Genomic DNA, 26796 nt, shown 5'->3' with positions numbered 1-26796 from the left:
GCTACACTCAAGTCACGTGCCATCTTGATGTCAAGGGCAGTCACTGCCATCTGAACTCTGATTCAGCTCCGTTGGCTATGTTTGAACCAGGTAGTAATGAAGGTCATCCCTGATGAAGGGCTCCGGCCAAAATGTCGACTTTCCTGCTCCTCAGATGCTGCCTGAGCTTTTCCAACAACATACTCTCAACTCTGATCTCCAGTCCTCACTGTCTCCTGGCTATAGTGAAGTCAGGAAAATGTAGTGTGAGCTAATGGAGTAGGATTATCTAAGAAATTATTTCCACAGAATCCCGTGGTCACATGGTGCCTGAAGCTTAGCAAATTTATAAGTAACAAAAGGGACTCAAAAGATGTGTCGAGAGGAACTGTATATCCTTCACTATAAGCGAGAAAGAAAAAGTTTGTCTGACCTTTTAATGTTTTATAAGAATCTTATTTCAATCAAGTGGGGTGACTGGCTGCGAGCTGACACCAGAACGGATGCAATACACCAAGTCCAAATGCTTTGACCTGATCATATAGTGAATTACAGGATGATAAAACACCTGCTGCAAGAGGCTTAAAACTAAAACTAAGGAGGAGGTGGCTTTTTTTCAAAAAAGCAAGCCAACAGAAGGTTTTACATTTTTATTGGTTTATCGACACAAAAGATACAGCAGCTTGTCATTATTATTTTTAACCTCCAAGAGGGAATGTTGATAGTAAATAATTTTAAACACATTGTTCAAAATCCTAGAATCAACACACAGGATTCTATGAGAGAACTCTACATGCTAGATTGACAGTTTTGACCATCAAACAAAACACCACTATTTTTGGAATAAACATTTAATTAAGACAAATTTAAAGTAAATGTTCAGTCTGTGACTGAGACTGGCAGATTACTTTGGGTTTACAGCTGCTTACACAGCGTCACTACAATTCAGTTCTTCAGGAATGCAGTATCAATTTGAAATACACAAACCGGTTCAATACACTCTAGGAGTTTGAATATTTGAACGGCTGCTGGTCTCAGTAACCAGTATAATACACATGGTTGCGTAATGAATTTGTGATGAAACTGTATGTGGAGTAGTGGCCAAAGAAAACAAAGAAAATCTTGAACACGAGATTAAGATGTCTAACTGCAAATGACTGTGAAGATAAATAATTCACATGCCTTGTGTTACGTAGCTCATGCTTTCAGGGAAAACATAATACAGTTCGAGTGTGATTTACAACAGCTCAGCACTTCTCTGTCAATGTCTGCTTCAATTCGTCAAGTAGATTTCCAAGAAGGGAAGAATCGCTGCATTTCCCATCCACAGAGACAGAGCTATCACCCTGTTTAAAATAAAATTGTAATGCTTGAAATGGCACACACCTATTCACATTTGATAAGATAAAATCTAACTTGAAGCAGTTTACCTGCAATATTTCAGCTCAAAAAACACCCGATAAAATCTTGAGCTTCCCCAAATAAGTTCGCAAATTCAGACCCTCGAGTAACCCTGAGCTAAAGATCATGCTTTATTGTTTGGCTGTGTTAGCACAATTGTACGGCACTGCAATCAGCCCTGGCACTGTTGAATGCGCTCATTTAGCTGTAGCACCTTTTGTGATCAGAATTCCTAAATTCAACTATATAGCCCTATAAGAAATCTCAAGTGGGATGCTGACATTTTTATTTGACATCAGTAAGATTCAAATGAAGTAACTGGATTAGAGAAATCATAACACTGGGAACAGGGCCTCGGATTTGCAAACTCATTGCCTATCTTTACAGGATAGCTGTCACAATGAGGATATACAACATAATGACATCTGAGATATGTCAAGTAATGAGGATGAGAATTAGTTTACAGAAGAAAACAGACAGGTTGATCGAGTGGACAAAGACTTAGCAGATGGAATAAGTGGGATGATGTGAAATTTGACAGTAAAATAAAGGAGCTGAACATTATGGGGAAAGATTGCAGAAATCTGCAGCACAGAGGGATTTGGGAATCCTTGTGCATGAATCACAAAAAGCTAAATTCCAGGTTCATTAAATCCTAGGATTGCAAACCGACTGTTGCTTTATTTAAATGCAAATGGAGTGTTAAAAACAGGGAGACTTTGCTAAAACAAATCAAGACACTAACTGGAATACTGTGACCAGTTTTAATCTCCTGATCCAAGGAAAAATATACTGGCACTGGAGGAAGTCCAGAGAAGGTTCACTACACTGAGCCTGGAAATGGAAGAATTTTCTTCAGAAAGTAAGGCATTTGGGTTTATGGGCCTTGACAGTAGATTCTAATGTTGCTTCCCCTTCCGGGAGGATCTGGCACCAAAGGGCATAACCTCACAGTAAAGGACAGTTTATTTAAGAGACAGACAAGGAGGTTTTCTCTTAGAATATGATCAATCTGTGGAATTATTTATGATAGATGGTTGTTGAGTGGGTCCTTAAGTAAATTCAAGGCTGTGATGCACAGAATTTTATCATTGAGGGAATCATAGGTTTATGGGCATTAAGGCAGGAAAGCAGAGCTGAGGGTTGTCGCAGGAGCTATAACCTCAATGAATTGCAGAGAAGGCTTGATGAGCTGCATGACCTACTTCAGTTCTTACAGAAGATGGATCTTATGGGGTTCCTTATGAAAGAAAATAAACTGCACACACTACAAGTTGTGGCCTCACCAATATCCTCAAGCTCTATTTATTTCATAATAAAGGATAGCATCCAATCAACCTTATGTGCTTTGCCTGCACACTAACATTTTGGACATGTGCACCAGCACAACTCAACTCTCCTGCCACTGGATTTCCTTAGCTTTTCTCCATTTAAGTGATATGGCTTTTCATTCTCCCTGAAATGAAGAACTTCATACTTCCTCATATTATATTCCATCTGTCAGATTTATTCGCATTCACTCAACCTTCCATTTTGGGAACTCCTACGCCTCTTCATAAGTGTACATTCTGAACTGTGTCATTTGCAAGTTTAGCTAGTATGCCTTCATTCCGCTCATCTAAGTCATTGGTGACATTTATAAAAAGTTGAGGCCTCAGCACAGAACCCTGTGGGTTTCTAATTGTTGCATCCTGTCAAAGATTCACTGTATAATATCCTGTTTACTGTTAACAGTTAATCTTCTAGCCATGCTATCATTTCACACCCTACATCATGGGCTTTTACCTTCTGCAATAACCTTGGATGTGGCACTTGATCAAATTTTCTAAATTTCTTTCCTGAAATAAGTAAACTATGTTTAAAAGCACCCTTTATCCACAGCACATTACTCTTTCAAAGTCATCTAATAAATTTGTTAAACAATTTCCATGCAGGAATCCCTGAAACTCTTCCTGAATGCCTTCAGATTTTCTCAGTGCACAGCTATAACTTCCATAAATGATCCATTTTCATATTTGCTATTTTCCAATTTGATGGAACCTTTTGAATCTAGGAGTTTTTGGAAAATTAACACCAATGTTCATCAGGAACCTAGCACCCTAGGATGAAGCCGATCTGGACTTGGAGACTTGTGAGCCCACAGCTCCATCGGTTTGCTCAGTTCTGCTTCCCTAGTGATTCTAATTTTGAAATAGTCTTCCCTCACTTCCATCTCTTTATTTACAATTATCAATGGAATGTTTACAGTGTATGATTAAGTTCTCACTGTATGCTTAAAGTATTGGAGTCACGTCCTAGCTTTCAAAAACTGATAGAGGCCAAGGATTACAGACAAGCAAAAGGATCGTGACACTGACACATCACAACATTCTACTTACAGGCTCATACTCACCATTTTCACCAAAAGACACATGTGATGACCCTGGATAGAACGACTATACATAGATGCACATGAATTGATTCGTTCCACAACTATGAGGATGGAAAGAAAGATTATTGCACACATTATGCCACAAAATACAATTTAAAAATTCACTCAACATGTTATACAGCAGAACCTCATTTGAGTAAAAGTGGTTTATGATAAGAAAGTTCTAAAAATGCTAAAGCTGGACATCTAAGTTTTATGAATCCATTTTGTAGAATTTTTAAAATCAAGTACAAGGACCAGGATGGCTCAAGACCGCTCTAGGAAATGAATACTCCTGGTTTGGTGCGAGGAAAAAGAGAAAGTATTTCCTCTCGTTATTTGTAGAATTTTACAAATAGATTTTTAATCAGAATAGCACATTCTTCAGGAGATAACAAGCCTGCGTTGTACTCAATTAACAGGAGAGCTCTTTGCAATAAGAAGCTGACAGCAACCAGTTAAATAAATGTAGATCTATCAAACACTCTTCTTGGCCATCTGAAAATAGATGATCCATTCCAGTTGTAACCTTGTCCCATAATACCCTAATCAATTAGCACGTGTTAGATCAAGCACTTTCCAAGATGTTACATGATCAAGATATTCGGATTAATAGTAAAAGAACTGTTTATAACCAAGTGGTTTGATGTATGGTATACTGTTTAGATTTTTTAATATTAATTTTTGAATTTCTATTCTTGAATTTGAATTAGTGGCACTTGGGTTGTGTATTTTTGAAGGGTTTAATGTCTATATTTCTCCAGCCATGAAGATTTTTTAAAAAGTGAGAAAAGGCTACATGGGGATTAATGGGTTTTGGTTTCAACTGAAAGAGTTTATGGTGAGCGAAGTAAATAGGGTAGTACATTAGGCGCTTAGATAGGAAATTCTGAAATTTGTTTTAGGCTTAGGGGAAACAAATTGGAAAAAAAAAGCTATATTTTAGTTAAATTTTGGGCAGTTCTGCAGAGCTCTTAACTAAAGCTGGATGTCCTGACGGAGAGAGAAGATAATTTAGAATGGTTAACTACAATTGTGGTGTAAAGCGTTTAAATTAAAAAGCCCCATACCAGTGTGTTTGGTTAAAACACTACAGGGGTTATGTGAAGCTGAAAAGGTTTTAAGCTCAGTCAAATGACGAAGCAAAGGCTACCACATTTTTGCAGCCAGGAATTTAATTCACAGCCAAGTCAAATCTTATGTGGGATGGTGAAGCAAATGATTTCTAGCCCTTAACAGTATTATAACGTAATGCTGTTTGGATTACTAGGATTTAATTTTACCGTGTTCTCTAAAATCTTTAGATTTAAACTACATAACTTGGTTTAATCTATTTTACCTTCATTTCTTTTGCACAGTGAAGATCTGTTTTATTGTTAAAACCAAATCTACAACAGTGTTTGCATTTGAAGAGACCACCCTATTAAAATATAAAAAGAAATCTGTCTTGTGATCTGAGCTCCTGGCAAAAACAAAGCTGAACATGAAAAATAGAATGACTAATGTTTCACTGTTCAAGATTAAGTTCCAGTGGAAGGCCATTTACATTTTTCACTAACCAATGGATCTTTCGAGTTGCATGCGTTGGATGGTCAGGTCCAGAAAACGAGTGTTCATTTTTAGATAGTGGAACAATTATGACCTATTTGTGTGAGATTTGTGTAACTATACCAGAATGAAGATGATTCAGTCAGAATTTTGAGGCAAGCTTTGAAGTTATTTCCGAATAGCAATTGCAAAAACGAAAGTTTTAAAGAGTCACATGGTAACTAAATGCAAATCCAATACGTGCAGCATATAAACTAAACTGAATGATTTCAATGCTGGCCTGATACATACTGGATAAAATTAATGTGCATTCTAGCAAGAATGAACCCTTAATTTCACCAATGAAGTGCAGTCCATCAGTCTCAGGCAAATAGGAAGAATTAGCAATCTTCAAGGCACAATACAAAGAATGGTACTGCGATTGTATTACACTTGTTTAGTGCGAGATTAATTCTAATGTTGCATTTCTACGTGTCAATGGCCAGGTTATATCAAGATTTGGAGATGCCTGTGTTGGACTGGGGTGTACAAAGTTAAAAATCACACACCACCAGGTTATAGTCCAACAGGTTTAATTGGAAGCACTAGCTTTCGGAGCGCCACTGCTTCATCAGGTATATCAGAAATGTATTGTGTAGTAAAAATTAGGGCTGGCATCAAATGTGCTACATAAAAGGTATCCTGGATTCAGTCAATTTTGAAGGTATCTGGAGATTGCAAAAAGTACAAACATTGTTGAAAACTAAAATAATCATGCACTATTGAAAACAAACTTTCAGTAAGAATGTTTTCTTTTCCACAGCAAAGCACAGCTGTGCTAGTCCAAAACATTCTGCCCACATGAACTAAACTGATGGCAAGAAACTATATTCAGCTACTACAAATTGTTTGTTTCAGCTTTATGTAAGGCCACGTACATTTTCTATGGGCTTTGAGTATTATACAAAGGCTCTGACTTGTTCTGCTGGCACATTGAGGCTATGACAGCAAGTCTACATGCAATTAACTCAAAAATACAATGTCAGTTGCATAGACGTCATCAATATTCAAAGGAAACTCCGTGTGAATACAACAAAACAAATATCAGTACAGAAAAAAGTACCTGAGAAGTGGTGATGAAAGCAAATTTTTGCTAGAAGCAGCTGGAAAGAAATATTTATTCCATCTACTTTTATTGAACACATCTTCAATTCTCCAGATTCTAGCAATTTTGCGAACGCGTCACTGCAAAGCAAGAGAAAATATTTAGAAACAATACTTTGTAATCAAGAACCTTTCAGTATAAGAAAGATCTAATTTGTAGAGAGTGTAATTACACAACAAGCCAACCAACTACTCCATATGTTGGCATCATTGTGGTTAGAAAATTCTTGATGTGAAAGTTTGATGAATATTTAAAACATGAAATAGCTGCTGTTGGCAAATGGGAAGGTTGCCAAGGCAGTGGACACCCTTGAAAAATAATAGTTAACAACAGAGGGGCCTGAAAGGCAACTTAATTGACACACAGTCCCTATTTATGTAACTAAACTAAAGTCACATACATACCAGGCCAGTAAGAGGTGACTGGTTCCTTTGCATAAAAGCATTTTAGTGAACTACTTGGGTTTAAAAAGCAAACAACTTCCTGCAATGTTTTTTCCACTTGTCTATCCACAAATTTTCAAACATACTGAAGTTAGAGTTAGATAGAGGGATGCATGCCAGTATGATAGCTACTAAATTATGTCACTATTCACTGACATAATCCTGTTAACATTGATCATGCCCACTTTTACTGGTCATAAGCTCAAGGAGTTATGAAATTTACACTAAATAAAAACTAAGTCCTGGGAATACTCAGGCGGTCTGGCTGCATTTGTTCAGAGAGAGACAATTAACATTGTACCAAGTCAGAATTGAAGTTAAGTAGAAAGGTAATGGGTTTTATAAAGGTGGAGGGGCGAAGAAGAGGAGGAGTGAATAATAGACTCATTTGGGATACGGTAAGGCTAGGTGATGTTAAAAGGCAAAGATGACAAAGACGACACAAGGAGTTGTCGTAAACAAACATTTGCTCAAAGTGAGTGTGAATATGAAGATAAAGAAATTTGTTTCATGAATTTGCTTTTGGGCACTTAAAACTAAGACAAAACATGCCAAATAAAAGAGGACAGGCTGAATGTTGACACTGTTGGAATTCCATGTTGAGTCCAGAAGGCTGTGAATTGCTGATTCAGAAGCAGAGGTGCTGTCCCTCGAGCTTGCATTGAGCTTTATTGGGCCACTGCAGGTTGGAGGATGGAACTGTGGCATGAGAGCAAAAAGTGGCAAGTTAAAATTATATGAAACTTGAAGCTGGGGGGGGGTCAAGGAGAGCTCTCAAACTACCTTGATGGGAGAATGAAAGTACAGAGAGGTTCGATGCCCCTCGAGAAGGGGTGGTCAGCATCAAGAAATTGGAGTTATGGTGGAGGGAGAAAGAATCTGGACCAAAGAGGGGAAAAAAGTCAAGTTAAAAAGAAACAAGTTCAGAGAGGCAGGAACAGGTTAAAACAACAAGTGAACCAAAACAGTCTTATTTGTACATTTGGAGAGGGAAGTAAAAGCAGATTTATACCAAGCAGGTATATTAGTGTCAAATGTACAATTCCAGGAGCTAAAAAAAGAGACCATGACAGCATTTGGCATTACAAGATCATGATGTGTTCAAGTTTTAATTAGCAAGACCTTGAAATTCCTTTGATTTAACCAATTAAAAAAAACTTGCCACACACTCAAATATTGAGTCTGGTCCTTTTAAAGAAACGTTGGAGTTATTTTACAGAAACTCCTAAGTCACTGCTGAACAATTCCAGATACCAATTCCGTAGATTCCACAAAAAATTAGAAGACAGAAAGAACAGGATGCTCCTATAGAAGGGTTGTGTACTCACAAAAGCAAAACTTTCTGTATATAAACAAAAAAAAAATGCAAACTGCCTTATTCATTTAAACGGAAATAGTACACCATTGCATCATACAGGATGTGAAGACCTAATCCACATATTACGAAGTATAAAATATATCATTCAGGATAAACAGACAGATAGACTTGGGCCACTTCTATGAAGTTAACGTTCTTTTCTTAAAAAAGTCAAAATCATGAAGTTGCTTGTCAATGACCTAGATATATCATTATCAAGCAATAGGAGTTCAGTCAAATGCTTGGCAAGACACCAGTGGTGAATGGATGGAATGTTTATACTGCCAAGTTTACAACAAACTAGAGGCTAGTGGTTTAACTTTTAACTTCAAACCAGAAGTGAGAGTAGTTTTCTTGAAGCAGATCAGAAGAATCAGGATTTCAATTCAGAACACAGATCAGCTTTCTCTCCGTATGGAATTTGTAAAGTTTCCAAGCCAAGTAAGCTTGTATAGAAGTCTTAAAGATACTAAAACCCAAAGTTTAGGCCATCAAAATTGTGAAAGTCAGCAGACTTGGGAATGATTTTTAAAAGTTTCTCAGCGATCCAAGGGGGAAAAACACGAAGAATCAGTTAAATTTTAAAATGTATGATTTTGAGATAGGAATGACGTTTCTCTGGAATCAAACATTGGGAAAAAATGTTAGCAAATACGTTGAAACTTTGTTACTGGTTTGAAGATCCAAACGCTATGGTTGTTATTTTTGTGTAACCATATGAATGAGTGTGCACTTTAGTAACCAACCACCACAACAATCGACAGCAAAAATAAACACACACAGTCCATCCTGTTCTGAGGAAGGGTCACTCGACCCAAAATGTTAACTCTGATCTTTCTCCATGGATGCTGCCAGACCTGCTGAGCTATTCCAGAAATTTCTGTTTTCGTTTGTGAATTATAGATTCCACAGTTCTTTTAGTTTTTATACTATTAAGTTATGTTTCATTGAGATCTGGCTTGTCCAGCATTACCATCAACCGTGATCAAAAGAATATACAACTGCAACATGACATTGTTGTAAATAACTAGAAAGAGAAAAGAAATGCAAATTTGCTCAAGGCAGTTGAACAATTAGGTTAGTGCGTAATGCGCAAGAATGACAATATTGCCATTAGATAACTGCAACTAAGTTGTAAGCAAAGGTTTTTAAAGTTCTCAAGAAGGACCTTAATGTTAACCTATATTTAACTTCAGATCACAATTGTACATGCAAGTTTTCTATTCTCACTTCAGTGACCTCATTTTAATAGTATCACCACTTCATGATTGGCATTAAAGTATAATTAATACTTGAATTGTCTTGGGTGTCACCAATATTTTCAAAGCAGAATAAATCCTAGTATAAACTTGAAACAAACCTATAACAAGGCGTTGTGATCATGTAGGAAGTGCAAGTGAAGTGCAACTTAAAATCAAGTTTTTCATGAGACGATCCATCATCTGTCTGGAAAAAAGAACAGTATAGTGAAGGACTGAATAGAATACAAGAAAAATTCAGAAACAGGAAATCTACTCAATGATTGAACTTACTTTTACTATAAAGGTCAGCGTTCCTTTCAGTTTCTGTGGCATGATTATGCTTTCCACAGTAAACACAAACCGAGCTTCATTTGAAACTTCTGTATTTTAAAAAATACAATTCAACTGGTTAACATTCTAACAAACACTGTTATACACAACTCAACAGCCATCAATTCAAGTAAATCTACCAAGCACAAAGAAAGACAATGCTGAAATGGTATTGGAATTTCACCACAATACAAAGATGCTGCAAACGTTCCCTCCAAGTAACACACCATTCTGAATTAGAAATCATCACGGTCAAAACACTGGAACTCCCAAATAGCTGTCTTCAATTCTTGAGCCTACAGTGATCAAGGAGGATGGTTCACAACCACCTTAAGGACAGGCAGGAATAGGAAATAAATACTTTCTATTTCTATATTGCACAAACATGGCAAAAAAAAAAGGCTTGTGTTGTAGCCTTGCAGAATACCCATCTTTCCACTGTTAAGAGATTGCATAGGTAGTTCACTCTTTTCTCCCGTGTGTGGACATCACTGAAATGCAGGCATTGTAGAGAAAATGATGAACATGGCAATACTAAAACGATGACAGACACATGATTTGTGCTACCGAATGTGTAGACATGAGACACAAGTAGTGATACAGGTGAGACAAGTAGCAACTTGTCTGGTGATTATTTAAAAAATATTATTTGAACAAATTAAGAAAATGCACAACTCAGTTGGAATAACAAAATTAAACTAGAAACTGAAGAAATTCACAGGGCAGTAGAAATCCATAAAGCAATCAGATCCTTAGTGCCAAACAAAATTAAAGATAACAAGGGCAGCACGGTGGCACAGTGGTTAGCACTGCTGCCTCACAGCGCCAGAGACCCGGGTTCATTTCCCGCCTCAGGCAACTGACTGTGGAGTTTGCACATTCTCCCCGTGTCTGCGTGGGTTTCCTCCGGGTGCTCCGGTTTCCTCCCACAGTCCAAAGATGTGCAGGTCAGGTGAATTGGCCATGCTAAATTGCCCGTAGTGTTAGGTAAGGGGTAGATGTAGGGGTATGGGTGGGTTGCGTTTCTGCGGGGCGGTGTGGACTTGTTGGGCCGAAGGGCCTGTTTCCACACTAAGTAATCTAATCTAATCTAATTTCAACAAAATGATGATGATTGGGCTTTTTGTCTTTTTAAAAATTTGCATTTGTAATTGTACATTGTTGTTTGTTCTTCAAGCAGTTAATTTGTTGCAAAGTTTGAAATGTAGCACAAATCCTGTAGCACTACTCAAATGGTTAGGAGTTAGCTGAAAATAAGTCTGAAAGTAAATAGTATGACTAATTATGCCATAGCAATGAAATGTCTTACCTGGTGGAAGCTGGAAAGGAACAGATATACCATCATGTATAGAGGATCCTTCTGGTCGAACCAGTTTAGTGTTGAGAGAATCTAAAACATTGAACTCCATTGATTTAAGATAACCATTGCTTTGATTTTGGAAGATAACTGATACAACAACTTGGCTTCCATCCTGAAGATTTCCTTGAATATCATACATCTAGCAAATAGTTCAAAAAAGAGCATATTTTTACTTAAATAATGTCATACAAAAACATTCAACATATTTAATACATTACTCAATCACCCATGGCATTGCACAAAGTGAATAAAGGCCAAGTAGTGCAAGGCTAAGGGGCAAAGAAAACAAGATGGAACAGGGTGAGAAAACGGCCAGCAGCAAACAGTTCTAGCTAAACAGAGCTGGTGGGGTTCAACTGTCAGATCTAAGCATGTAATTTAATGACAGACTGATCGAGAAGGGAGATGGCAGTCTCAACCTTTCTCAGCTTATTAGTGCAAACTTTGCATCAGCTTTGTTCAACTCAGATGGCACCTGAACATGGTGCTTATCACAAAGATTTAATTTATTCATGGAGAATTGGTATTGAGTTAATTGAACTACCAGAGACATGACTGTGATTTAAGGTGAGGTGGGGAAAGGAAAGTTCTGAACTTTTCACTCAATCGTAGAATTATGGAACAAAAAGCAAAGAATCCCTACAGTGCATTCAGCCTATCACGTCTGCACGAATCTGCCAAACAGCATTTCAGCCAGACTCTCTCCCCTATCCTACCCCTGTAACTTGCATTAACCGGGGCTAATGTATATAAGATGTCCATCTATGGACTGAGGGAGGAAACCGGAGCATCTAGTGGAAACCCACCCAGACACAAAGAATGTGCAAACTTCACACAGATGGAATCAAACCTGGGCATCTAGCACTGTGAGGCAGCAGCACTAGCCACTGTCCTAACTTTTCTGTGTGTTTTTTTATCCATTATCTGGTCTGGGACCTGCTTTGCCCTGGTCACACATTCATGTTGGTTCAGAAAGATTTTCTATTCTAATTAGCTGGAATTGTCTTTTGCAGTCAGGTTTCCTTCAACCTGGGTGGGTGGAGGTGTGCCTTTGAATCTTGGGAAAAATTATCAGTGGGGATTAGTTGGCAAAGTCAGAGAAAAATGTTGAATGGGGCAGTAATTCCAGTAATAAGTTTAAACTGTGCTTTTTCAGGCAATTAATATAGGGGTTCTGTGTACTGGCGTATGAGTAAAAACATTTTCTAAATTAGCACAGCACACTTAAAAATACTGCTCAGTTATAAGTTATTTCAGTACGAAAAATATGCACTTGAAAATAGAAGCCAGAGTTTAATATTGAAAATGGCTATTGCAACACCACCTACAGGCCCAGCTGGCACTGCAGGTCATTATCACCGCTTCACAAACTGAAGAACGAAATAGGAATTAATTTGCCAAACGAAGTATAAAGTGCTTTTTCAAAATTGAAAAAAATTGTTGGCTGAACTGTGAAATATTGCAGTCCAAATAAATCAGAGGAGTGGATGATCAAGCACCTATTTTCTCATACTTCAGAGTTGAGGAACAATCCTTTTGCCTGCTACACCCACAATTCAGTCAAGGACTCAATCTTTGATGCAATATTTTCCTCTATGAATTTCTGTGTCCAGTGTAAAGACAGATTTACAAGTAAATCATCTTGTGATGTTTGCCAGCTGTATGAATTGTGCTTGAATGACACATTTCTGTTGATTTACGAGCTTGTTGAATTGTAATTCTGGGGTGGTACAAAAATCATAGACTGTTTGCAAATAGATGATCAGATACACTTTAGCTAGAACTTGAGAGATTTGAATTTCTGATCCCATTTTATGCACCATCTTTCCATATTTGTTACATTAAAAGAATGTAATAGAAACATGTTCATTAAAAATAACCTGAGAATTTCAATCAAATGAAATCTGGTCACACTAACAGAACAAGCCATGGCCTAAACTATGTAGGTTGCTCACCAGTAGATGCGAGAAATTCAAACAAATCTAAGCGAAAGATTAAAATGTACTAACTTAGAGCAAAACTGAGGAAATCTTATTCTGGAGCTACTTCAAAATATGGAATGCTACATATAAAATGCAACTTATATGACAATGTAAATGGATGTATTATGGTACTCACCATTTTAACATAGGAATCTTCTGCTAGAAGGCAATAGTTGGACATTGGCTAGAAAATATTTAAAATAAAATTGGTAAGATATACAAAAATACAAAAACATAAAAATGACTACCAGGTAGAGTCATTAGTTTATCCAGCCAGTCTGATACAGTCAGCAATTTGAGAGAAAAGGGGGAGAAAACAAAAGCAATCCAATTTGGAGCGATGGGATTGGGTGGACAAGAGATACAGAAAATTTCCTCTCTTGCTGCCCAAGATAAATGAAGTAAGTTCCGCAAATAACAATGATTATGCAAAGTGTTACAGGTTACTTATTGCTGATATGAATGGGAAGTCCACTCCAATCAGAAACAGCCTCAGTTCACCTGCCAAAATGCATAACCTCAGTTTCCTACATGATAGTTTTTGCCCACTGACTTAACAGTCTACACCTGTGTAGATTTGGTCTTTCTTACTACCTGCTCTCCCACCAATTTACATATCATTCAAAAACTTATGGCACATTCACATCCCACAACCAAGCTGTCAATATAGAGTGCGAATAATTGTTGCAGCACACTCTTCCCTGCGGCACTCCATTTGTTACAGATTGCCATCTTTAAAATGCTGCATTTTGTCAATTGTTTATCTATGTTAAGGTACTACACGCCAACACCCTGGGTTCTTATTCTTTTAAATAACTTGATGAACAGTACCTTTACAAATATTTGATTGTTACCCCTCAAAAGAATTCCAATAGATCTGTCACATAAGATTTTCACTTTGTGAAGCTATGCTGATTCAACTGGACTAAATTATCTATTTTTTAAATGCTCTGCTATTACACCCTATTTAATAGAAAGTAACATTTTTCCAATGACAGATGCTAACCTAATCAGCCTATAGTTACTGTTTCTCTTCCTTTTTGAAAAAGATGCTTACATTGACAACTTTCCAATCCTTGGGATATTTGCACAATTTATGCATTATTGAAAGAATACTGTCAGCAGATGCTTCATCCCTCTACCTAGTTCCTTTGCTATCCTAGGATGCAACTCATTAGGTCCAGGGGATTTAATTGCCCCAGAGCCCCATTAGTTTCCATAAGAAAATGATATGAATGATAGTTACTGCATTTATTTCCTCCTCTCCTCCTTCATGATTTAGTATTCTTGGAATGGCATTAGTGTCTTGTACCATGAAGAGAACTGCAGAGCATTAATCCATCCCCTCCTAGTTCCCCATTAATTGGGGAGAGGGAGCGAGGGAGCGAGGGAGCGAGGGAGCGAGGGAGCGAGGGAGGCCTTCCTAATGAAGAACTCATGCTCAAACCGTTGACCCCCCTGCTCCTTGGATGCTGTGCTTTTTCAACACCACACTTTTTGACTCGGACCAGAGTTAATGGCCATGAAAGAATATGACAGAATGAGTTTTGATTCTCATCCCTTCAACTACATGTGTTTTTCAGACAGATGCAATGGGCCAGAAAGAAGGGTATGCACCAAAGAAACGTTTAGAATGAGCTTATGAACCTGAAGGTTACTTGTATCAATTACTTTGAACAATGATACTTGACAATTCAATTGCGAATTCATGAGTTTACAAATTTAAAGATTTCAAAAAGGTTTCCTACATCATCTAAAGAAAACAAGTATCATAAGGTCTTACAGAATCAGAATCTTTGGTGACCTTTAAGCGGCAATTGGATAGGCACATGGATGCGTGCTTAAGCTAGGACAAATGTTCGGCACAACATCGTGGGAAGAAGGGCCTGTTCTGTGCTGTGTTGTTCTATGTTCTACAGCATGGTAATGGCAACAAAACAGATGTGATTCCATCATTTTTGTTTTGATACCCCTGTACAAAAGGATCAGCCAGAACTTGAAAACCTGCTAATGTACAAATTAGCATACCGGCAAGGGCTCATCGTCCAAGCTACCATTCTGAACAGACTCTGGAGCCTCTTCTTCACTGTGGTGTTTCTTTTTCTTGGATTTCTTTTCTTCCTTTGACTTTTCTTTGTGTTTCTTCTTTTTATGCTTCAATGATTTCTAAAGCAGTAGCGGCACAGCAATTAGAAAATCTTATTTTAGGTTCCATTTAAAACTGACTTGCCTTTTTTGAGAAATTCATAACCTTAATCTATATTCAGTAATGCCAATTTATGAAACAAGCAGACAGACTTGGAACTATTTCACCAATTTTTCAATCTCCTGGAGACAAAATCATGGAATCCACTTCCTGACTGCACTGTTGATATACCTTCACCATAATATCCTCCAGCAGTACATCTCCACAATTCTTTGATCCAGATTCCGGTCCATGGTTCCAGAGTCACTTTTTCCCTGCTACAGATGGCCATGACCTTAGCCATAGGAGGGAGAACAATGCTTTCCAAGCATTTCCCCTAATGTGATCCCTTTTAATGCTTCAGATTTTGTGACTAGAGTGAAAAATCTGGTGACTTTGTATGTTGCTAAGCTGGCTATGGGGAAGGAAAGATTTCAGTTGAGATGGGAGTTGAGTTTTAAGGGAGAAAGTCTATCAAAAGATGGAATTTTCACAAAGATGAACCCTCTAACTTTCCATAGACATTTTCAGCAGCAAATAGGCCTCAGAAAACATCCCAGACATGCCCACCAGTAGAAAGAAAACCCAAGTATGGGCGGCACGGTGGCACAGTGGTTAGCACTGCTGCCTCACAGCACCAGAGATCCGGGTTCAATCCCCGCCTCAGGCAACTGTGTGGAGTTTGCACATTCTTCCCGTGTCTGCGTGGGTTTCCTCCAGGTGCTCCGGTTTCCTCCCACAGTCCAAAGATGTGCAGGTCAGGCGAATTGGCCATGCTAAATTGCCCGTAGTGTTAGGTAAGGGGTAAATGTAGGGGTATGGGTGGGTTGCGCTTCGGCGGGTCGGTGTGGACTTGTTGGGCCAAAGGGCCTGTTTCCACAGTGTAATGTAATCTAATCAAGTACAGAAATAGATCTCTCAGCTGCCAGAAGCCAGTCTGTGCTCCACAACAGCCACTATTATCTTGGAGCTCTAAGACCAGCCCAATATTCTGAAAGTTCCTGCCTGTTTCTCAACCCAGACCTTATTCTAAATTTTCTTAGAAAAAACCCCTTGGTAACCATTATATGGTCCTTGGGTTTGAGTACTAATGATCTGGTCAAACTTCCACGAAATAGCACTAAAATTTTTTTACCTCCCCTACAAGTTTAAGTTGGCTTTGTGCTTATTTAATTACCAACACAGATGGTGCATGACCAGATTGCCCTCAAACTGTGTTGGCATATGGCTGCATGGCAAACAGACAAGTACTGTGCAGGGAATAAACAAAACGTACACTAATATTTCTGCACACAGACAGAACAATCTTAGAGGGACCAACCAATGCAATGAATGGGCTGCACATAGCAAGGGATCATGAGGGGGAAATAAAAACATAAGACACAGGAGGAATTAAGCATGTCTGGCAGCAACTGCGCAAAGAGTTTACATCAAGAGCGCTGCTCCCACTGCAACACCCTAATCCATTCTGTCACCTCAATACTGAATCTTCCCTGCCCTCCGTGGCACCTTTCCATGAAATCACTGGAGGTGTAATACTTGCTCATGAACCTTCTCCCTCTCCAAGGCCCAAAACACATTTTCCATATGAAGCAGCAATTTCCTTGTACCTATTTCAGTCGAGTCTATTTTATTCGTTGCTCACAATGCGGTCTACTCTACATTAGGGAAACAATGCAAATTGGGTGACTCTTTTGCAGAACACCTCCACTTAATCTGCATGCATGATCGCCACCTTCTGGTTGCTTGTCATTTTGACACAGCAAGTTGCTCTGGTGCTCTCAATTCAGTCCTCAGCCTGTTGCATTGTTTTGGCGAAATCCAACACAAACTGATAGAATAGCACCTCATTTTACTTGGGCACTTCGCAGCCTTCTGGACTCAATATTGGAAATATCAACTCCCGACCATGTATGGTCCTCCACTTTGATTAGTTCTCTGACCCCAATCCTCCAATGTCTTTTTTGCTGGGTGTTAATCTGGCGTCAATCTGGATCTATGTTCTCTACGAACATAACTATTCCTTTTACTTTTGTTTCGTGATGTCTTCCCTTGCTGCTCCCCACCTCATTCTATAGTATAAAAGCTATCACTTTCCGACAATCTGTTTTAGTTCAGAAGAATAATCATTACAGACCTGAAACATTAACCGAGTTTCTCTTTTGGTAGGCGCTGCCAGACTTACTTAACTTCTCCAGCATTTTGTTTTTTCAGATTCCAATATCTGTAGTATTTCACTTTTGGGACATTAGAGGGTACATGAGTAATGAGAGTGTTGACTTCCTGAACTTTTACCATTGAAGTGCCATATACTGTATTCAAAACCAATACGTACTTGTTTGTAACTTATCGCCAATATTTTTAAAAAATAATTTATAAATGTAACTTGCTTTTGAAAAACAAGGTCACAGCAATCCAAAAGGTTATGCTAAACTTATTACATGCACACTATATTTAAATGGTGCTTTAATATTTCAACAGTTACTTTTTAAAATTCACAAGATAAGGGCATTGCTGGCTGGGCCAGCATTTATTGCCCATGCCTAATTGCCCAGAGAGCAGTAAAGGGTCAACCATATTGCTGTGGGTAGGTAGGCCAGACTAGATAAGATGGCAGTCTCCTTCTCTAAAGGACATTAGTGAACCAGATGGATTTTCAGACAATCAACATGGATTCAATGGATTCATGGTCATTAAACCCATAATTCCAGATTTTTATTGACCACAGATTCTACCATCTGCCATATCAGGACTTGAACCCAAATCCCCAGAACATTAAGAGTACAGTAATAATTCTAGTAGACCATTGCCTCCCCTTTACACAAAAAAGTGTTGATACTTTAAATAACATTTTTGCAAGCAACTGTTGAAAGGAGCAAAATCTGATAACAAAATGAACAATATTAACAAAAGGTTACTTAGATGAGAAGTACTAATGACAGAAGGACAAACTCTAACATGACCCTAAGAATCACAGGGTGGCTAACTAAACCTGTTTAACTGCAGAAGGTATTTAGACTTAATGGAATAGCACAAAAATAATACAAGAATCCCTCAGAGGTATTTTATTTAAAGCATAGCTGGATGCCAAGTAAGTCTCTATAAATTAAATACTTACTGCATCTTCCTCCTTCTTGTTTTCTTTCAATGTCTCTTCAGGTTCAGAAGCCACTTCATTACTATGCGGCTCTGACTACAAAAAGATACCAACATTTTCAAACTGCTTATTATCCATTTACAACAAGTTTTCTTGACTTCAGTTCTCAATAGAAATCAATCTGTGCAACTGTAAACCAGGATCTATATTATCATCCTTCTAATGTCAGCAAGGTTCAAAGACATTTGTTCCATGATTGTGGGAGATACCTACAAGGCTGCATTTATTACTCCAATTTTTGCTTACTAGCCTTGTGGGTATTTTTCCTTGAGGAACAGAACAAAATCATTCTGGTTGTTATAATAACCAGACAGTTCTTTCAGCATTACTTTGACATTTGATTTGCTGTTAGATTTATTGCATTCAATTTCACAACTCGTCATAATGGAATTTGAATTCAACCTGAGTTACTAGTGCAGTACCATGACTAAAACATCACTGTATGATGCCCCAGCAGAAATATTAACACCAGAGCATAAATCCTTCACTTCATTGCAGCTATTCAATAGGGAAACATAAGGGTTCCATATATTGGAAGCTGTTTAGACATAAGCACTTCAGCATAGATTAAAAGTAAAGACTATTATCTGCAAACACAGGTCGTAAAGTTCTTTTTCTCCCTCATGTTTAATTATTATACAAAAATACAATTTAAACGTATCACTAAATTCACACTTCAAAAAAAAACAAAATTAGCAAATCATTCTTGTGAACCATACACAAAAGCATTATTCAAAACATTACAAATCAAAATGGAAAAATCAAGTTTCTGACCATCCTGTTCCTTTCCATAAGTCACTGTGTATTACAATTATCCACTTTACTACCCATGTCCTTTCATGCTTTGTCAAGAAATAATTCATTTTCACAAGAATTGACAATATGTCAATGATTTATTGCAGATTCCTATTACCTTCTTTTCAATGCTTTTTGCTGTCAACTTACCATTTATGCTCTTGCTACTATCTTGAAAAAATTATACCCTTGCTACTCAAGGTAAAGTGCAAACATTATTTATCAGAATAATGTTTCAGATATATGAATACCTCTTTGTAAGGTAGCTCTCAACTTTTCAACTTGAGTGGAAGCAATACTCAAATTCTAAAATATCCTGACAAAATTGTAAATTTCTACTTGGAACAATTCTTCCTTAATTTAATATCTTCCAATAATTGAATTTATAAAAATAGTGCTTCCCAAAGACTTGCGATTCTATTTGATTCTACTTGATTCTACTTTGGACATAGAAAATAGCCTTGACTCAATCATGAGCAGTTGTGAGGTGGAGGATGGAGGAGACTTTTGAGATTGGAACTAGTGACCCCAAAATTGAAGTTCACAACACCATTTTTAGTCAAGTCGCCCCCACCCCATTTGAGTATAGAAAACACCCCAATTCAGCTCAAGGTCCAACACTTATTTCCACATCAAGCCAAATATAATTACTTAACATGTTTCTACACAGAATGCGCAGGTGCAATTCAGCTAGCTTATTGTTGTTCTGCAGCATTTCACATCACAAGTTGCACTGATATTACTGACAGTATCCAATACTCTTACATTTTCAAGAACTCCGAACATATTCACAATGAATAAATACAGATACTATGCAGCACTCTGAAAACTTAAGTAAAATAGGGCCAGATTAATTTGAGATGTGGTTGTAAATTTCATGGAATCCTTTGCAAGATATTCAGCTTAGGAGCATGATCTAAAATGAGTATTGACGAATGGATGAATAGAGTGCCAAATATACATACCTGTGATTTACTTTGTACGGGAGCAGGAGATAACCAGAAGTCCAGATCTGATGCCTTAAGATGAAAAAATGCAAGAAGGTTAATGCTTCAAAATTAGAAATTAAAAATTGTAGGCACTCCTCACTTAAAGATATTGTCTGGCTTGGTTTCTGAAAATTGTTACTTTCAAGGAATCATGGGCTGCCTTAGATCGCAACATAAAAGACAGAATGAGACTCAAATTGGACCTTCTTTTCCAAAAAAGGAACATTGAAATATTAAGATGAACAATAAAACTTTATATTTATAAATTACTATGCAGCTAAATGAAATTTTTTAAAATTAAAAAACATTCTAAATCAAAACCTCATACTCTCACTTTCATATTCCAAAGCTCCAGGTGAAAGATGAAACAAATTTACAAACGATTTTTTGACAATTTTTGAAATGCTGTTGTCGATTGTTTCTCAATAGCAGCCCATTTTCCTTTAATTGTTCCACTATGCAATGGTTATTCCTTCAGCCAATTTGCTTAACTCCTTATCTCAGCACCTTTATTCCTTTATAGAACTTCAGGGTTGCTACAGAAATGTTATAATCCATGTTCTCTTTCAAAAAAAAATTGTCAAAGTTGTTTGACTCTCACCTGCACTACTTAGGTCAGACCACGAGCATCAGATCTTTCAGGGAGACGCTGCAATCTGTGTGCTAACAGTTAGTCAGCCTCCAAAGTTTTAGTATAATATTTTAAACAGTTAATGGATGCCCAAGGAGATAGGTGGAGAGTAGCCCTGGACCTGAACAGATGTAGTACCTGAACAGCAGGTACGCCTGCTGAATTCTTTGTTAGCACGGTCGACAATACTGCAGGGTAGGAGATTTGATTTCTGTCAGAATAACTATCACCACCAGCGTGAACAATCCAATACTTGATTTTGTAACTCATCCCAAAGATGACAATAACACAAAGCAGCATCAGCCTGAAAAGTCAACTCAAGATTGGAGTAGGACGTAAACCTACAACCTTTTTGACTTAAAGAGAACAACAGTGCAAAAATCAAACTAGAAATCAACTTAATCCAAAGAAAAATTGCTTTTTTCTATTAGATATTAATTTTACTGGGGTGCGCGCCAGAGGTGGCCCTTTTTCTAAGTCACCTACATCCGATCTCAAAGCAGCAATGACAAAAAGTTAGAAAGTCTTACCTGTCACTACAAAATCAAACTGTTCCACCTTGCTGTGGAAAACCATGCAGGGCTGCAATTAGGCACCATATCATGTTCGAATGCACAACAAATGAAGGTGCATGCAACAGACAGCCATCAAGCATAATTAAGGGAAACTGTTTTTTAAAAAAAAAGTCAAAATAAATAATTAAATAAAATATTCACTTCAGAACTAACCTCTCCTGTGGGCTTTTCACTTTCTTCCGCTTTGGATGTAGGTGTAACAGTTTCTTCTTCAGGTGCAGCATGTACATGTTCTGCATTTTCAGCAGACTTCTGCTTTTTGCTGACTTTGTCTTTACTTTTCTGTACCAAGAGAACAGATAGCCCAGAAATAAAGCAATCACATTTGTGAAGGATATATTTAAATTCCTCCCAGGCAGCAAGCTAAAGTTCTCAACACAATTCCTATTTATCAACAAGTCTGTTCATATCTGCTGCTTAAACGGAAAAGATAGAAAAATCCAGAGAAGCTCACTGCACAACAGTTTTTGACTTTCAGCCGGCTAATAATTTAGAATGTAAGGTCATAGTTTTATTTATTGTTTCACATAATTCATCCATAAACTGACATAATAAGATCATGAACACAGGCTGTGTGTTGAACAAAGGTCTTCCATTCTGGTCTCTGCAAACAATGTGCCTGAATTTCAAATTTGCATCCTGACACACCAATGTAACTTTGATATTAATTATTTCCACTAAAACCAAATGGACAGTTTATCATAAGTTTCTTAAGTTTGTGTTGTAGTTCTGCACTAGGTCTATCTTGAAATATTTCATAGCTATTCGGTAATCTGATTTTCTTGTGTGATGCTATCCAATGTTCAGACTTTATATATTTATTACTTAGACATGGCTCCAGCAAAATAATCTGCTTTGTCTTAAGTAAAGCTACCCAAAATAACACTGGAGAACAACAAAATTCCACAAATTAATCAAAATTCAAAACAGATCAGTTTTACCTTTTTTTCTTTTTCCTTCTTTTTGTCTTTTTCTTTCTTCGCTTTCTTAGGTTTTTTGCTTTTATCCTCTATTGAGGCAGCCTCAACTTCTGGTGCTTTCTTTTCAGTTACTCTGTGTGTTCTCACAGGTAATTTTTCATTATCTGTTAAAGGCCTTAAAAAATAATTGGGAAATTAAATGACAGTAAGGGTTAAGGCAATGATAAAGATTGGGGAAGTTTTGTATTCTATTCACCCTTCCATAATGTTAGTTTAATCAAAACCAGTCAATCCATTCTACAATCCATTCACAGAACAATATGGGTATAATGCCGCAACTAGACAATTCCAGTGTAATACTTGCATGTCCACATTCAGAAGAAATCTTGAACCTGCTAAAAACATGTTACTAATCAAGTCTGACCAGTTATATGTAATTTTACTGATAAGAATTGAATGCTTTCTTAGTTCACACAGCTTTCCGATACTCCATTTACAAGATCAATGTAATATATTGAAATCAGGCAACTTAACAATTGATACAACTTGAACCATTGATCAATTATAAATGGAACACCGATACTTCTGGGTCTAATTATGCGATAAGGCAAGGGATAAAACATTTAACATTATTGACAGGTATAATAAGTCAGATTTCCTGAGAGAGACTTCAGAACATGAAAAAGCTGGTTAAGATTAGAAAGCAACAGACAGCTAACGTTGACTAACTGTGAAAAGCATTTACAAATTTTGAATAAGGTCAGAATGCCAAGGATGTTTATTAAACTGGGAAGATCGGAACCTTGTTTTTGTTCTTAATTATGTCCATATTGGAGAAATGGACTCAATATCGTCTTTGCCATTTCACAAAAATTAAAAAATTGCAACAAGGAAGTAACAAATTGGACGTAATGAGTCGTGGTAACCACAATAAACTGTCCATTCTGAGATCTTGGGAGATTGATTTAAAGAACTAATACTTTCAAACTTTCCACAGTTTTCTAGTAACTCACTGATACGATTTTTACCAAACACCGGTAATCGTAGGCAAATGAATCATGTCTTCATTTAACCCTTTGACTATTAAAATTGCAGATTTTAATATTTCAGCCAAATGAGTTGCATGATAGATTCAGATTTTCAAATATTCAGCTTCAATCAACACAACATTAACTTTTCAAAAATGCAAATACAGGGTAAACAAAGGGTTAAATATTGAAAAGCACACTCAAATTCATCTCCAAGTCAAGTTTTCAAAAATTCACAATTTTAAAAACACAAAGCATTACACTTTACATACCTTCCTTTTTTCATGGGATTTAGGCTTTTGTTGGGACACAAAGATGTTGGTTGTGGAAGCAGTAGAAAGAAAGACAGAAAGAATGGCAGAAAAAAAATTGGAGTGGCATATTAAATATAGAAGGAGAGAAGGGAAGAGACAGAAATCACAGAACTCAAAAAGCCATAGATCAGTGGTGTGCACTTCTGAACAATTTAAAAAAGCATTTCGCATTGATGTTAAATAGCTGGTAGCAAAACATATTTTCCTATTATAGTTACATTTGCAATCAAGCATTTTCATGCAAAAGTATATGCCCAGTTATGTAATCTTGTTACAATTATGATTTTATAAAAGATAGAAGTGGGACTAATGTATTGAAGGTTTGGTGGACAAATGTACATGCATGAGTTAACTTCTGTTCAAAAGTACAGTAATGCATTCAACAGTATGTACAGTTGAAAACGCACCCACACAACTTCAGAAAAACATTTCAAGTTTAGTTGAGTTATTTGTTGCTCGCATATGCGACATTATGCAATTTTAAAATTAGTTAATCTGTTTGAAAATCCCTTTAATATTGATATGCCACTTCATATTATGGGTGCTTTGTAATTTCCCACGATCAACATTTGCTCATGACTGAGCTGCCAAGGGAAATGCAGTGCAAGTGTCTATAGATGGGACTGAGGGGAGGACAGACAGACACATTAAAAAAAAGGAAAAGGAAAACAGTCAGCTCATACAGCTCAGTCAATGCAAAGCCAAACATCTGCAGGAGGGAAACATGGCCAGTCAAAATTTTGAGGAAGTTATAAAATGGCAAGGAAAGCAAAAGATAGAACTAGATCTAAAGAGAGGGGCAGAAGAAATCCAAAAAAAGGGTACTAAGTCTAAAACCACAGATTTTTCAATCACGTTTAAAATTTTAAACTCTAAAAGCATGTACGAAATCCAATTTTCTTGTTGAAAATGTATAAACACAGGGGCAAGAATCAAAATGATCTGTGAAAGAAAATTAATTAGAATGAACATTGCGGACAGTCAAAATTTAGTTTTCCTGGCACACTAAACAATCCCAACTTGAGGTTAGTACACATGACCTTGTATTGGTGAATAAAAGACTGCAACGATATAGAGCTTTACACAACCACAGGATATCGTAAAGTGCGTTGTGGCTTATAAAGTGCTTTGGCAATGCAGCAAAATAGGCAAGTTACACAGTGAACTGCAGAAAATGGCAATGTGATGAACAGATTATCTGCTTTTATGATGTTTATTGATTGATACATATTGGCCAAGACGCTGGGGGGATGGGGGTAACTTCTCTGACTTTCTTCGACATATACGATGGGCTCTTATACATATAGCTGAGTGCACATTTTGCCAGAATTTCACATTTCAACTAAATGTTAGAACCTCCAACACTGCACCATTCCTTAAGTCACAACAGACTATCAAACGTAGTTTTTGGTTTCCTGGAATAAAATTTGAACTCAACTTTTAACTCAGACAGGAGTGCTGATGAGCTGAATCTCAGTTGACACTTGTGTAAATCACCTAAAGCTGTACCAGAGCCAAGAACAATCTGTTTTAAGCAGCTTTTGTAAATGCCAGCTGCAAACAGAATTAAGACTAATAGCTTAAAAAAAAACTTGACTTTGTGACAAAGTCATGTACACTTACTTATCCAAATCAATATCCAATGCTTTGTATGGATCATTTGGGTCTTTATCATCATCATCACTAGGCAAGGCATTCTATAAGCAAACAACACAAAATAGAAGTCTGATGGCAGAGTTCAGAATAAAAGGTTGTATTCAAAAATACTATAGCATGAAGTTATCTGAAGACATGAAATGGATCGCAGTACATATAAATTATTGGAAGTTTTCAGAAGTCCAAAACATAACTTTAATTGTATGTTACTAATGTCCCCCACTACAATTCATTTCAACATGAGCACCACTGCATTTGTTAGGGTTCGGTCAAATATTAAGTTAAAACAAAAGGTCAAATTCATGTCCATATCTAATAGGGAAGCAGCCAGATGACGGAGCTACATAACAGGATAGAATTCAATGGAAGACATTTTAAAAATGTCATGTCACTCAAGATAGTGCCAGAGAATTTACTATTTAAGAGAATTACACAGTGTCATGGAGGACTATGTTAATTAGTTTGATATAATCTGTGAAAAACACATTACACTGAGACCTAGAGAATGATCTGCTTGAATAAAGGCAACAAACCCATCCAAAATATTTATAAACTATCTGATGGGAATATTCTTGAGTGCATTAATAGTGAAAAAGAAAATAATTAGGCCGACCAAGCAGGAGGGAAGGGATGGATAGTGTGTTGTGATTTTGACAAATAACAATTCAGATAACAATTTACATTCCTGTTTTTGCTATCAAAGTGGATAACTTCACATTTATCCACATCATAGTTCATCTGCCATTCACTTGCCCATATCATACCAAAGCATCTCTACATCCTCCTCACATCAACCTCCAACCAGCTAGGTCTTGTCTGCAAACGTGGAGATATTACATTGCCACAAAGTATTTCAGAAGGGTCACTGGACTCAAAATGTCAACTCTGCTTTCTGTCTACAGATGCTCCTAGGCTTGCCAAGTTTCTTCAGCAATTTCTGCTTTTGTTTCAGATCTTCCCTGTCTGCAGTTTTGATTTACTTTTAGGTCTGTCTGTAATTGGTCTGTCTTGTCTTTATTCCCCATTAAAACATCAATTTCTGACCTGAATTGACACCCTAAGATACATGTTGACTTACAAATTAGCCTAAAACAAAAACCAATTTCTTGATACTAAAAGATATCTTCAAGTTGTAAAAAGTTTCCTTTAGCTCACTAAAATTAAAGTGAGACAAGCACACTAGCAAAAGAGAACGTAATAAAACAGGATGAGATATAGTATTTCACAATAGTGCAATCAGAGTCAGAGTGCAAATGCAAAAGCATGTGCAACAGAGTGCATTTATGACAGCAGGAAATTGAGATGCAGCAAGAATACAAGAAAGCAAATGGAATGAAAGATCCAGATCCAA

General features: G+C 37.1%; 1 protein-coding gene across 2 annotated transcripts in view; it reads right to left on the bottom strand.

The window, feature by feature from the left end:
* Positions 1-614: 614 nt before the first annotated feature.
* Positions 615-26796, bottom strand: part of ap3d1 (adaptor related protein complex 3 subunit delta 1) — a 92144-nt gene continuing 65962 nt past the window's right edge. The window contains exons 21-34 of one of the 2 annotated variants that reach the window (XM_072594109.1): positions 25413-25486; positions 23748-23771; positions 22469-22622; positions 21681-21809; positions 20298-20351; positions 18499-18573; positions 15224-15361; positions 13332-13379; positions 11163-11352; positions 9815-9903; positions 9643-9728; positions 6441-6562; positions 3773-3852; positions 615-1325 (exon numbers count right to left, since the gene is read on the bottom strand). In XM_072594109.1, the coding sequence (XP_072450210.1) occupies positions 1227-1325; positions 3773-3852; positions 6441-6562; positions 9643-9728; positions 9815-9903; positions 11163-11352; positions 13332-13379; positions 15224-15361; positions 18499-18573; positions 20298-20351; positions 21681-21809; positions 22469-22622; positions 23748-23771; positions 25413-25486 (1362 nt within the window). In that variant the 3' untranslated portion in view covers positions 615-1226. The remainder of the gene's footprint in view (positions 1326-3772; positions 3853-6440; positions 6563-9642; positions 9729-9814; positions 9904-11162; positions 11353-13331; positions 13380-15223; positions 15362-18498; positions 18574-20297; positions 20352-21680; positions 21810-22468; positions 22623-23747; positions 23772-25412; positions 25487-26796) is intronic. The other variant, XM_072594110.1, reaches the window with a different exon arrangement.

Source organism: Chiloscyllium punctatum, chromosome 24, assembly GCF_047496795.1.
Source record: "Chiloscyllium punctatum isolate Juve2018m chromosome 24, sChiPun1.3, whole genome shotgun sequence".
Classification (NCBI taxonomy): domain Eukaryota; kingdom Metazoa; phylum Chordata; class Chondrichthyes; order Orectolobiformes; family Hemiscylliidae; genus Chiloscyllium; species Chiloscyllium punctatum.
The sequence above is the reverse complement of the archived record's forward strand: the minus strand, read 5'-3'. Positions and strand labels throughout refer to the sequence as shown.